The sequence below is a fragment of the Perca flavescens genome, chromosome 3 (genome assembly GCF_004354835.1).
Source record: "Perca flavescens isolate YP-PL-M2 chromosome 3, PFLA_1.0, whole genome shotgun sequence".
NCBI lineage: Eukaryota > Metazoa > Chordata > Actinopteri > Perciformes > Percidae > Perca > Perca flavescens.
In genome coordinates this window covers 16,933,715-16,948,084 of record NC_041333.1, presented here as the reverse complement: position 1 = coordinate 16,948,084, position 14,370 = coordinate 16,933,715, and the positions used below count along the sequence as shown (strand labels likewise).

At 40.1% G+C, this 14,370-nt stretch overlaps 2 protein-coding genes across 9 annotated transcripts in view; both read right to left on the bottom strand.

Moving 5' to 3' along the window:
• Positions 1–79: 79 nt before the first annotated feature.
• On the bottom strand, positions 80–9,045 carry mlf1 (myeloid leukemia factor 1). The gene is made up of 7 exons (XM_028574557.1): positions 8,885–9,045; positions 7,523–7,685; positions 2,657–2,740; positions 2,418–2,546; positions 1,331–1,490; positions 843–981; positions 80–651 (listed from the first exon to the last, which is right to left on the bottom strand). Exons 1-7 carry the CDS (start codon positions 8,929–8,931, stop codon positions 591–593), a joined length of 783 nt encoding a protein of 260 aa, XP_028430358.1. The 5' UTR covers positions 8,932–9,045; the 3' UTR covers positions 80–590.
• Positions 9,046–10,038: 993 nt separating this feature from the next.
• Positions 10,039–14,370, bottom strand: part of rsrc1 (arginine/serine-rich coiled-coil 1) — a 129,824-nt gene continuing 125,492 nt past the window's right edge. For all 8 annotated transcript variants that reach the window (XM_028573498.1, XM_028573496.1, XM_028573494.1 and 5 more), the window contains exons 9-10: positions 13,043–13,150; positions 10,039–10,847 (exon numbers count right to left, since the gene is read on the bottom strand). In XM_028573498.1, coding sequence (XP_028429299.1) covers positions 10,755–10,847; positions 13,043–13,150 — 201 coding nt within the window. In that variant the 3' untranslated portion in view covers positions 10,039–10,754. The remainder of the gene's footprint in view (positions 10,848–13,042; positions 13,151–14,370) is intronic.

Below are 14,370 nucleotides of genomic sequence, written 5' to 3'. Positions count from 1 at the left end.
CTCAAATTATTAAAGAGCCCCTATTATGCTTTTTTGGATTTTTCCTGTCTTTTAGTGTGTTATATAGTTTTTTACTGTATGTAATAGATAAAAACCCACATTTCACTCCAAATGGAGTTTTCTCTCCCACAGACAGCACTTTTTCTCAACTGCCTGAAACGCCTCGTCCACATTTCTGTTTAAAATTCCTCAATTAGTTATGATTGGGAATGCCAGCCCAGTTTTTTATATGTGCTGCCCCATTGGTGCTGTCTGGGCAAGCACAGCCAGCCCAGTAGCTTGTTTGAATTTGGTTGACCAATCAAAACAGAGTGGGCCAGCTGAGCAATCAGAGCAGACAGGGCTTTTTGGGAAGACAGGCTAAGAGCTCAGACGGGCTAAGAGCTCAGACAGAGCGTTTCAGGTGGAGTCACTGCAGCAAAGGGCAGTATGAGAAACATCATATGTTTTTTTGTTTTTTTTTTAACATCAAAGCATTAGCAGCAGAAATGTAAAACGTATAGTTTCTTAAAAATTTCAAAATGATACAGAGCGCCACAGTGTACTGCATGATGCTTAAAAGACTTTAATAAGCACACAAACAGATGTTTTCACTGCTTGTTCAAGCCTTTCATGTTGCTTTTACCCTCAGCCTTGCCCTTTGATTGGTCACTGTGGAAAATACAAAACAGTAAATAATCACAATTCAAACACCAAATTAACTGCAGGATTATAATATGGGAAAATTTAAGGAAGCATACTGTATGGGTCTCCGCATCTCCCACTCGTTTGTCATTGGATCCTGAAATGCAGATTCTGGCCTGTCTGCAACACCACATGGGGTCTGAGCATGTCATACTGACCTGTGTTTCTGCTTAGAACCGGCCAGGGCTGCGCGGTGAACACCACGGGGTCGGGGTTCCTCCAGACGAGACATGGGGCCAGATGGCCGAAACTTAGACACCTCCTGCTGCCACTCTTCGTCAAAAGACTGGGCTTCGGCTGGGGGCGAAGGATCGGGATCATGTTAGGAAATATTCTGTCTGTGAACTGATGATGGCCTAGGAATATGTGGACAGTGGCACTTACAGTGGAACAATATGTTCAACTGATTGGTCTACTGAACTTATCAAAACACACAAACATGCATGATCTGACCCCATATTTACTGTTACTGTATCTATAATTGTAATGGTGTCTTGGCTTTTTAATATTGTGAATCATGGTACATAATTCAATTGACAAAATTAGAATGATCTCTGAAATAGCTCCTTAATGCGGTTACGTTTTTTGAGTAGTGCAACAAATATAGCTGAACCTTCTACATTTATGAAACAATACTTTAACATACATTCATCCAAATTCTGAAAGTCCTGGATGAACTCCTTCTCTCCTGTTTTCTTGTTGTATTTCTTCTCAACAACATGTCCCCTGTCCTGGATGTGGTGACCAATGGACATCTTCTCCAGACCACTCTCAGAGTCTTTAACTGCTTGCTGGGTCTCCTTGATCTAGTAATAAAACATTATTAAACCCATCAGTTGTTCCAAAAAAGTGCATTAATTTGAGCAATCAACATTTATTTCCTTTACTCCTTATATATATATATATATATATATATATATATATATATATATATATATATATATATATATATATGAATATTAATGACATTTTATTTTATTATTGTGTCATGCATACAATAAAATATGCCCAGGCCACACGGGCTTACAAGACACTATTACCTAGGACAAAGGACCAGATGCCAAAGTAACCACATACCCTAAACAAATAAACCTTCTAGTGTTTTTTTGCCAAGCTTTAGAAACAAAAGTCGCCAACTTATAAATATTAAATTTAAACAACCACTCCAATTGGTCATCATCCGTGCACCACAACATTTCCAGATTTTGGACAGACATTTCATGTAAGATCGGTGTTCTTAACTCATCATAATACGGACAATACAGAAGAAAATGTGATTCGTTCTCAAGTTCTCCTAGTTCACATACTGTAGTCGCACAACCTTTGAACTTCTTGGATGTTTTTGAATCTACCTACTTCAAGTCCAGTCAGAAATTAGACAGTTGGACAGTTTGACTAGTCAAACACAAGTGTAGCTAATTATAGTAGTATTGAATGCATTCCATTTAGGAGTGACTGTTCCAGGACCCTGGTATTGTGTACGCAAGATCAGCTAAATTATTTCTGTCACACCTTAATGGAACAGAGACATCGAATGCCACTGTGAGAAAAGTTTGCTTACGATAATGTTCTCACAAGGAAAGGCCAGGGGGAAGTTATCACCATGATCACTCAGGAATGACAGAATGACTGAGTTCTTCTCCAGACAGATTTACTTCTCCAAGCTCAATGTACTGAACTGTGGTCTAATGTACTGTGATATGATGTAGTAACACATCTGATGTGGTGCTTACCCCCCCAGGGGCCCGGCGTGTCAATGAGCTCGCCTGGAAGACCTTGGGAGGCTCATTTCCAACCTTTGAATATGTCATGACTGATGAGGATCTGAATGAGTGGGTGTTTGAATCCGTGGACATGTTCTCCTGAAACACACAAACACACGCTGTTGAGCAGTTACAGTTTATGTACCACAATCGTCTGAGAATAAAGCATCAAAACAAAAAGGAAGAGAATACAAAAGCATTAAACTCACAAAGTTTCTGTGCACCTCCTCCATCCTGTTTCTCATGTTGGACATCACATTGTCGAACATGCCGAAAGGGTTCCTCATCAAATCCTGCACCGACACAAAAGGAAAAAGAACAGCTGTTATTGGTCCTAAGCTGTGGAATAGCCTCCCCGTCTCCTTGAGATCGCTGTCCTCTTTATATGAGTTTAAGCTCAAACTAAAGTTTTATCTCTTGGAGCGTGCATTTCTTTAAATTTTTATTTTTTATCTATGTCTTTTTGTTGTCTGAAGGATGTTTTATTCTATTTTCTTATCTGACTCTTGTTATGTGAAGCACAGTGGTCAACTTCTGTTGTGTTTACTAGTGCTATATAAATAAAATGAAATGAAATGAATGAAAAAAAAGAACAGCCAAAGGCCATTAAGAGTTGAACGTCTGGGCTCGTATGCCATACGGTCGCAAGGCATTATCAGCTCATAAACAACTCCATCACGTGTACAAACATACATGCACAGAGTACCGTGAGCTAAATGTGGGTTACATATGTGCCATCTGGGACACTGTAACCTTCACATTTGATCACCTCAGCATATGGGAGCTAGTGACATTCATTACAAAACTACAAACCAAGTCCAAGCTTTTACCAAAACCTGTATCTTGCACGGCAGGTGAATTCCCGCGATATCACTAGATCAGTGAGGAGCTACTGGCAGCTACGGACGTGGTTTAGGTGTGTGTGGCGGCCACGACTGTTCGCTCAAAACCATAGGTTCAAAGCAACAATGGCGGACTAGATAGACAGATGGTTTATCCAGTTACCTGCCAGGTATTGATTAGAAAGTGCCTGCGCTTTCCCAAACAGTTTCCAATGACAGCTTCTCAGATGGCTCTGTGTTAACAAACCATGTGGCAACACGTTGACAATAATAACACTTGTCTGAAAGGTATTGCGTTTAATGCATCAACTTGACTGCATGTTTGATAAAGGTTGGAGTTAGTGCACGACATCTTACAGATAAGATCATCTGGAATTAGTCTTCGCTTTTAATATTTGCCATATATTATTTATATATAACTGGATTTTAACTCAGTGCATGTTTACATTTCTTTTACTATTAAATAATTTTATCTAGACTTTTTGCACGTTTGTTGCCTATAAGCTGTTAGGATGTCTTACATCGGTCACTAAGCCCTTGACACGGCTACACAGAGCTCTCCCCATGGCCTTAAGCACAACCTTTCAAGGCCATGAACCTTCTGGGAGAATAGAGGGAGCAGCCCGCAGCCTTCAGTCAGACCCTGTGTTCTCTGGGCCAAATCCGCAGGTGTTTATGACCCTGCGGCCCTGGATAAGCATCTCAACAGCCGTCGCTATGTGAGTGTGTGTATTTTCTGGGGGTGTGATGCGCAGGGGTATTGTGCGTAATCAGTGGGGTGTTGAATGACTTGTGTTCCATGTGTAATTGGTTCGCATTGCCTGAGATTAGCGTGGGTTTAACACTGAAACTGAGCTTCATTCTAGGAAGGCTGGACGGACCAGTCAGGACAGGGATCTAACAGGGGTCAAAGAGTCCAAGGCTGCTCTCTCAGCTTTTTTTCAAATGTCAAGCTGATGTAAAACTCTCCTGACCAATATCTATGAAGCCACACAGCCAATTTTATCCCAGAGTGGCATCTATGAACTAATAAATGCCGGTTACATATCTGCCAGCATTATATTTAGAACGGGGTTGAGGAGAGGAGAGATTGAGGGTACAAGATAAGGAACTTAGACCCGGTGGTCTTTAACACATTATTTTAAGCTGTCTGGACTACTGCAGATTGACATTCCCTTTTCTATCTCTCTGTCAATTTAATATTGAACTGCTACTGTGCCCCCAGAGGCAGGCTGCTCCTGGGGGAGCTATGAGTTACACCATAGGGGACATGTGCTGTAGATTTGATTCATACTTAAAAGAAAGTGAGGATGTGTAAAGGCATTGCTCCTAGGAAGTGGTGCATCAGCAAGGGAGTAAGCTAAATGTATGCTCTTAGAACTAAAAGACTACTGAGAAGATAAGGAGGCACTGAATCTGATTGTGGTGAGTGTGATGTTTTTAAAGCTGCTGTGGGTGAATCATTGGCATAAGAACAGCTTAATTTCACATTGCCACACATTAATTGTTGTAGAGTGCCAAAACAGGATGATACTCTGACTTAAAGGGAATAAATCTACATGGACGATATCAGCTCTACCTTCGCTAGTTACCACCTTTTCCCAGCCCTAGCACCACAAGTCATACTCAGTATAAACCACAGAAACTTTTAATGATGCTTGATTGTCATTCACCATTACTTTTATAAACAAGATCCCCTTTTGAATGAGTGCTTTGAAAGGTGATATGAACCAGACAGTTGGCAAGAAACGTGGAAATATGAGAACTCATAGCAGCCTTGGAAAGTAAGATGGGGCTTATTTTACCATCGGGAATCTAATGCTTAGCAAGTTAATACAAGAAATACAAGCTTTCCAGCCTTACATGGCAAATGTTTGTGTGTGTTTGCATGCCCACGTTAATGTGTTATTTTGCTTGCTGTGACTATGTGTTATTGTGCTTGTGTTTTAATACCGTGTGTGTGTTTCTGCATGCATTTTTGTGTACACATTTGTGCCTGTGATATTGGAGAGCAGTATGAGTGTGAGCTGTCTGTCATTTAGCTGCTAATGCACCAGCACTGCCAAACAGATGGACCAAAACAGCAACAATGAGAAAACAGAGTGTCCATGACATCCGCAAACATGCCTTTCCAAAGCCAATAACACAGCACCAGAGCTTCAGCCCTTTGACCACTGCTGGGCACCACAAGACTGCTCTTCATCTTCAGATAAATAAGTGTGTGTGTGTGTGTGTGTGTGTGTGTGTGTGTGTGTGTGTGTGTGTGTGTGTGAGAATTAGAGAGCAGAGTTGTGTGATAAAAACTGTGGCTCCTTATGGTAATTCAGTTAACCTTAATTTCATGTTTTTTTACCAGACAGTAGCTATTCTGTTTATTGTTCGTGACAATTAATGAAGCAGTCTAGGGAGCGTGAGGCTATAGAAATGTGTTTTTATTTCAAACCGCAAAGATCTCACATCTGCATCTCCATTCCAAATGTCTGTATATGAATCAAGAAAAAAAAGATCCTTTCACATGGTCCTTCTCCATATAATAGAGAGATGATTATTTTGCTAATTGCCATTGCTGCAACTTGTAATCCAGCTCATCAGAACCCTAACTCCTCATTTTATCCTGTATTTTCATACTAATAAGTAAACAATATCTTGTCAACAACTGATGGTCAAACATTTGAGTATATTACTCCTAATATTAAATTCAATAATTTTTTGGGACTGACATTTTGCAGTGTAGCTCCATTTCACCCACTGTCACTGAGGTCATAAGTCAAGTACTCAGAGCTCCTCCTCCGCTGGCATTAGCTAGTTAATGGCATGATGTTAATAAAGAGAAACCAGGCTGCTGGCAATTGAGGCCCAGCTTCTGATGAAAGTCATTATCAAGGATAAATATACAGGCTCTCATGAGGTAGTGGGATTAAAGCAGTTGACAGGGACTAAATTTGATTTAGCAGGGCTATATAAGCAGTACAGGCAAAGGTGAACAAGTGCAAAACATGGCAGACTGAAACTATCCTCCTGCCTGCCTTTACAATGCTGCACTGATAACACCAAAATGGCCCAGAGCAAACAATTACTGAAGGTTATTATTACACATACTTAAAGGGGCTGTACTCGATATTCAGAACATTAATACAGCAGGAAAAAAATATTTGCTATGTAAAGATATAGTGCAGCAATGGCGTCCTGAGCAGAGAATGAAGTCACACTCCCTCTGTGTGTGTTGTAAACTGAGCTTCTCTGTTCTAATAGCAGGTGCGGCCGCTAGTGCATTTTCTTTGCTATTTATTGTTGTATGTTGTATTTGTATTGATCTTGTGTAGTTGTCACTGCTGCAAAGCCAATTCCCCCTCTGGGGACAAATAAAGTTGTACTTGACTTGCATGTGAGTGCCTTGTGCGTCGGTATCTGACGCCGAGGGCCATGACGAAGGGTTAGTATTTGACGAGTTGGGCAACGGTCTGTGAAAGCCGTATGGAGGCAATCCCAGACCACTTTTTTCTGAATATCAAGTACAGCCCCTTTAAAGGCCATGGCTTTTACGGCCTTCTCTTAGCTAATATAACAGAAGTGTATGAAATCAAAGATTTTTAGGGGAGCAGTTATATTTTGAAGATAAACTATATTTTAAGTTAACATGACAACTGGGCCAGCTAGAATGATATAAAAATAAACTGTTATTTTCAGCAGCTCATCTCAGTAGAGCAAAGCAGAAGTCTCTGGGGTCCTATTGGTTTGAGTGTTAAAAAGTATGTACGTGTATTTGCAAGAAAGCAGTGTGTCAGTGGAACAATGCACTATAAATAGGGCTCCTTAGGGCTAGATATAACTGTCCAGGGAGGCCAAGGGGGTTGCCCTTCTACTAAAACCAGAGACTCATATGGCCCCATACCTCAGTGAGTGGTGCTCCAATTACGCTGCCAGTGGCCAGCTTCCACTATAACCTTAGTAAAGTTAGTGCTTCCTCCAAACACTATTCTTCTGTGGTTAGATGTGGACTGTAGACTGTGGCCTATGAGCAGTGGACATAGAGCGAACTGCTGAAGCAGGTGCTTCATCCTTCATCCCGCATAGACCCAAAAGATATGTATGTAGGTTAATCAGGCATGTGCCTGAACACATATTGATACTGTAATACACCGGGTAGAGCTTTATTGCCTATCACTTGAGTCCACAAGCAGACAAACCACTCATAATTGTAAGAGGAGTGCTTCTTGAAATGCAGGTTCTCACCCTGTGTTCGTCCCTCAGCGCCAGGGATGAGCTTGGATGTTCTGCCATGTCACGACCACGGTTTCTCCCATCCATTATACTGGGCATCATGGGCCCGCCGTATGGCTCAGAGAAGCTTCGCATCATGTGCCGCATATGTTCCCTGTGAGCCCGGAAAGGATCCCTAGGGCAAAAGAAGAGGAAGTAAAGACAAAGTGAATCTCAACATCCAGCAAGGAATTCTAAGCAAATCTGCAAAATTATGTTGAGTACTGCAAACCATGATAATGGTTCCTGAAGAGGAAAAATAAATAAAAAAAACAGCAGACACTGTAATCCCTCCATGACGCCATCTTGTAGCCCATATTCTTCAACCAAGACACACTTTGAAATAAGAAGCACCCCTAAAATAATTTGAGCCACCTCGCCTTAGAAGTTGGGTCAAGTGTGACCACAGTAACTCAGCAGGTAGTCACTCATGCAATAAGTCAAAGTGACTATGGCACACATTGTCAGTGTGGATAGTTATTTAAAAAAAATATCAATCACTTTCTCTAAATTGTACTGGAAATTATGTCACTAAAAACTGTACTACTTCCTAAAAATGATACAAACCTGTATAAAATTTAAAGTACATGAAACATGGAAACAAAATGATGCCTTTCTACTTTATAAAGGCGCATTTTTATTTACCTTTTAAGCTGCACGTACTTTTAAAAATATAGTTATAAAAAACATTGTCGGTCCTTACAGCAGTCGTTCCATCTTACAGCAGCTCTTACTAGATAACGGTTTCATTAAGTTGTATCAGAAATAGCTCATGTTGACATTCAATGTAAGCTACTGTGTTGTAACTACTGTACGTTCAAGTTTGCTCAATGCAGAGTGGCAGTAACATTGCAGAGCCAATGTATAACGGTTGACAATCTGTTCATCTTAGTTGTGTGCAGGAAGCCATGTTTATGTTATTGTATATGTTACAAATGTAGTGATTCAACGTTAACCAAACAAGAGTGTACACAAGCAGTCATAGTTAAGCTAACGTTAGGTCACCGTCTCGTTTAAATAAAAATAATTAAAAGTGGAATTTGATATCTTCGGCAGTAAATTAGCTAGATAGCTAGCTAACCCACTCGTTTATTTAACGTTTGCCCAGTAAAAATAATAACATTAACCTACATTAACGCTATTGTGAGTGTGTTTGTCTGTCTGGGTTTTCTATGCACAGCTTTCTTGATATAACGTTAACACATTTCCAATGCTATTTACCGTGATAAAGTGCTTCTGAGCTTAGTATTATGAGAACAATTTACAAGCCGACATACATTCAACAATAACAGTTAATAGTTAATATATTTATTATAAAACAGTTTAGGAACTCACGAGAAGAACGGATCCTCATCAAACTCCCTGCGATCACTGTTGAACATTTCCACAGATTTTGAAGCTGTCAACAAAAACTAAGATTTAAAATCCGTTTCGCGACACCGCTCAGCCTCTGGCCGCTAATGTTACTATGAAAGAGGTGGCATGGAATAGGATTTAGAACCAACCAAACTCATTTTGACAACGGCCACGTGACGAGAACCCGTCCCTCGGATTGGCTGGTTATTCGGAGCTTTTTTTTGTTTGTTTTGAGCTTTGAACAGGTTCTATCCGCGCGCTGAATGTTGTGAGTTGCTGTCATGGCAACGGCATTCGAGAGATTTCTCTAGAAACTCAAGTTTTAGTCTTTTAGTATTATGCTTGTTATGTGCATGTCACCAAAAAAATAGCTGCGTGGTTATCTAACCTACCCCGACAGGGACTGTATAACCTCTATGCAGCTAGTTATACCAATTTAAAACTAGAGAAATAATAATGGTTGCAAAGGTATAGGAGAAATCACGATGCAACTCTCTACGCTTAAATTACTTTAATATTTGATTATTTTATTAAGACTTTTGTGTTTCTAAAGTGATTCTTGGTTTGGTAATTGTAAGGTGTGAAGCTATTTGAGACAGCCACATAACACCGGTCAGGAAGACATACACACATTTTACCCACTCCAAGCAAGCACTCATACAGCAAAGCTTAATTTGTGTGCTTGCTTTTGTAAATTATTTTGTACATTCTCATTTATTATGTCATTACAACACTGACTATTTGGAGGGTACAGGAGTGACACTGTGTCCCAGACTCTGTATAGATTTACCATCTGGCTGTTCCACAAATAGGCCTGAATGTAGACTCTACACTGCCCTAAATCCCCACTCACACAACACAACATACACATAAATCACTGAATAATATGTGTATTCAGTGATTTTATATATATAAATAATTTATTTATTTAAGAGGATAGAAAAGTTAAGGGCAGGTGAGAAGACATTTACTCCAGTCTTATGTCAATCCTGAGATGTAGACCAAAAAGATAAGGTGAACCAATGGTGAGGCAGGCTACTTTTAATAAGTTGGAAGGGTGACTCATTCATCTGTATCTACTGGATCTATATGTAGGTACTGCTGCTATCTTACTTTACAACGCTAAGTATCAGTTTTTTTCATGATGAGAGATGCTATTATTATCAATTCAGTCCTACTCCTAATACATTTTTGGCACATGAAATCGTACAAGGTACATTTCCAGTGAAATCCCATCAGCTCCTTAAACTTGTGCATGACTCATCATAAGGCAGAATGTGACCGTCAGATCGAACACAGAAAAAGGCACCCGGTTGCATGGGACTGACACTCCAGAATCCAGCCAAGTCTCGCCGAAGTCTCACCACAGCTCCCACATCCCGCTGGAAACCAATGCAGGCACGGAGGCCACCCAGCTCACCGTCCAGTCGAAAGAGAACTCCCTCATGCACCCACAAAAGTAAAAGTCAGTTTTCACACAAAAACAAAATCACAGCTATCTTTAATTACAGAGCTGACAAAAGACAATGTATCAAATGCTAAATCAAAATGGTAAAACATCACCTTATCTTACTGTAGGATCCTTCAATCATTAAAATTAAATGAAACCAAATTAAGAAAAGCAGATTGTTTAAATGAATTACATTAACATTAATAAAAATAATAAGCACATCAGGACCAAAAACTGTTCATTTGCTCAAGTTCTCACATGTTTTTACAATAGTAAGGAGAAAAAAATCAGTGGAAGGGTAAAGTAAGAAACCTTGTGATGGCCTAAAACAAGACAGATTGAGACACAATAAAAGAAGCTGAATGTGCCCCGGGAACAGGAAGAATCTTCTGGTGTCCATCAGGTCACAGGACTTCCCATGAGCCTTTCCTGCCGCAGCGAGAATAATCTGTTGTGCCACAGCTCCTCGGCCCTCTCCTTGTCCATGAACAACTGCAGGACAGGTAAAGAGGACACTTTAGTAAGCAAAAAGACAAAAGGTACAGACAGGGACAAAAAGCAGTCAATTCTCACATTTTAGAACCTAAACAACCAATCAATTATCAAAATAGTTAACAACGTATTTAACAAACTGGCACCCAATTCTTAAAGAGATATTTTGCTGATTCAAATTCAGCTCTGTGTCATGGCAGTGTGTGCAGATGAACGGTGTGTGGCTTCCCACTGTGGACGCAGTGCACGGGGCTCCCAGCTGAGCAGAGCAGCGGAGGTCTGCAGAGATCCCCCGGATGATCTTGGCAGACCTCGGCTGCTAAGAGCTCTGTGCACTGGTGCCACGGTGGAAAGTCACACAACGTTTTGTCCACATAAAGATGAAACAAAGTTGGATTACATTAGGCATAGTGTCCCTTTAACACGTTTGCAATCTTTAGCCCCCTTGAAAAGCAAATGTGTGTTTCTTTTTTAAATTCCACCGCCTGTCTAAATAAAGGTACACAGAAACACGTAACACACACAATATACACCCCATGCCTAGACCTTATATACTTTCACATACCATTTGTTTCCCCCCAGTTCATCAACCCATGTAGGAATAGAGACTTCCATATGTTGTACATATTGAAAAGCACTTTGAGGCAAATTTGTGATATGGCGGTCTATAGAAGAAGTGACTTGACCAACACTGGTGGAATTTGCTGACCACCCAAACACATTTATAGTTGAACTGCCTCTTATAGATTTATGAAGAGCAGTGTAAGCTCTACTCCATGGTCTACTCTGGCACTTGAGTCAATACCAAACTCCTCACGACTGTAGTGTTACCTTACAAAACATCTCACGTCAACAATGTGATAGAAATTTATGAGCTATGTTTCCTAGTGAGTTCATGAGCCTGGCACAGAGTTGTCAGTACGGCCCTTTGACACCTATGCAACCTTTTTGTGGACTTCTGAGTCCCAGTGATGACACTGTAATACTAGAGTAAAGGCTGTGGTATCTTATGTGTCTTATTAGTCTTTCCCTAACAAAAAAAACAAAAAAACTCTGTGGGCCTAGCAGTGTGTCAATGCAAAAGGCCTACACATATGACTTGTATTCATCGCAGTAAATCACCAGCAGTAATGATATAGATTGTAGGAGGGTTATAAAACCGCTGCTGCAAGTGTCTGATGAATGAAGGCATCTGTTTATTAGGAAGTAACACAATGACTATGAGACTGAGAAGCAAGGCACATTTCTGTATTGCCTGTGTGTTTGTGTGAGAGATAATGTTGACATGCTGGCTATGTGTACATACTGTATATCTATGTGATGATATGTGTCTATTATTATGCAGATTGTAGAGCAGTCCCAGCCACGTCAATCCTTCATTCCTAACCTATGCTGCTTACAGCTGCACCACATGTTATCTGTGTGTTAGATTCAACACCAGTGAGTTCTTGTCTGTCGGCCCTGCACTGATGTCATGGTGCTAATGAGGCTGTGTGTGTGGGATGACAGTATCTGGGCTGGGCTAATGGGACTCATCTGTTCTAATTGGAAGCGGAGCTGGAGCTAAAGCTGAGGCCGGGGCCCGCCTTGGGCATATTGCTACCATACATCAGCCTGTCTTAGGGTGTGTATGTGTGTATGTTTGAGCTGGGGGCGGTGTGTGTGTGTGTATGTGTGGGTGTGTGTGTGTGTGTGTGTGTGTGTGTGTGTGTATTTGAGGGGGTTATCTGCATACGTCAGGGCATAACTAAGTTTCCCCCAGTGGAGATAGATGACTGGGAAGCCCCATGGAGCGTTATTGGAGTTTAAAGTTTTCCTTCTCGTTTTTCATCATTGGTCTTCAGGCAGGAGAGGAGAGGAGGTGATGTTTTATCTAAGCTACAAGCTACTATAGTGCAGTGTCCTATACTATACGAGGCAAAGTATCAGAATATGCAGGAATGGTGTAAACTGTGGTGGTGTTAGCAGCAGCAGAGGTATTTTTAAAAGGAAAAAGTTTACACAAGTTTACAGTTTGTCCACCAAAGGCAAGCACCATACTCATAAAAACAAGATGGTACCAAAAGATAAAATAAAAAGAAGCGAGATCAACTTCAGCTGTGTTCAGAGGACTGGAAGTTGTTCATTGGCTCAGAGAGTGTTAAAAAGTCTGCCGTAAAGCTAACAGTGAACGGGTTTGCGAGGTGAGAACTTACACTGGGATGGGCGAGAGTGTCAGTGTCATTGTAGACTATGGACAAGGGAAGAGTGACGTCCTGAGAATCTGCGCTCTCCGACTCCTGCTTCACCTCAACTGGCTCAGTCTGTACTCAACAGAAATTCACAAAACACGCAAAAAATGTGTCAAACTAAAATGAGCACAATCAAAAATTTAAATAAGCTTTAACAGAACCAAAAACAGATACTGATACAGAGACATGATTAAATAGAAGGTAGAAGCAACTAATAATGATAAAGAAATATATATATATATATATATATATATATATATATATATATATATATATATATATATTAGCCAAAGCAACAACAGTATTACACAATGCAAAAGAAAAATGAGGCTCTACCCATGGCTGCAAAATATGTGAATAACTTGAAAATGGCTCCAGAAAGACAAGACAACAGCAACAAAAAAATCTTCGGAAAACATGTTGCTTTCCAAAATTGCTATTTAATGCTTGTATTTTAGCATGTATTGCAGAATTTCCTGTTGGTATCAAAACCAAGTTTGTAGATTTCTGTACACTAAAATTGAAAAATATACTACAAAGATTGGTGAATATTACATACTTTATGTAGTACAGAATTGGGACACAGAAAATAATTGTGAAATGCAACATGACATTTGTCCAGCAGATGGCAGTGACAGTCTGGCTGATGCAATAAGCTTCTAGAATGCAGTGTATTGATAGTAATCCGCTTTTATCCTAATTCTAATTTTTGGTTTCTCACTTGACTCATCTATCTGTGTATTTGTCTTTCTACCTTCATATTATCCACCTTATAGTTTCTATTAGTAAGTTTTAATTGTGCTAAACCAGCAACTACAGTGTAAATATTCAAACACTTTAAACTATCAGCTTGCTTGGTCAGTCGTGACACTTTTTGTTACAGTTGAAACCAACTGAACTGTATCTGTAACTGTAAGTCCTTTTCAGTTATAAAGAAAGGGCAAACCTTTTCTTTATAACTGAAAAGGACTTAAAGTAAAGGAAAAGGTTCTTCGCGCCCCCCCCGTCATGTTTCCATCTGTAGAGTCCAAGCTGATAGAAGGAGAGGCATTACTTAAAAATATAATAAGCCCCACATTTGGAAGGATGGGCTGTTTTCCTTGTTGTACTTGATAAAGAAGAAATATCAAAATGAACACTTTGCCAAGTCCATTCATGTTTCAAACACTCCTCAAACCAGCCCCAGAGCAAATGTTTACCCAGTTGAAAAGATCTATTTAAAATTCATTTGGCAGGATACAAAAAGTGAGAGAGATAGAAAACACACTGGCTAATAAGTATGTTGATGTGCC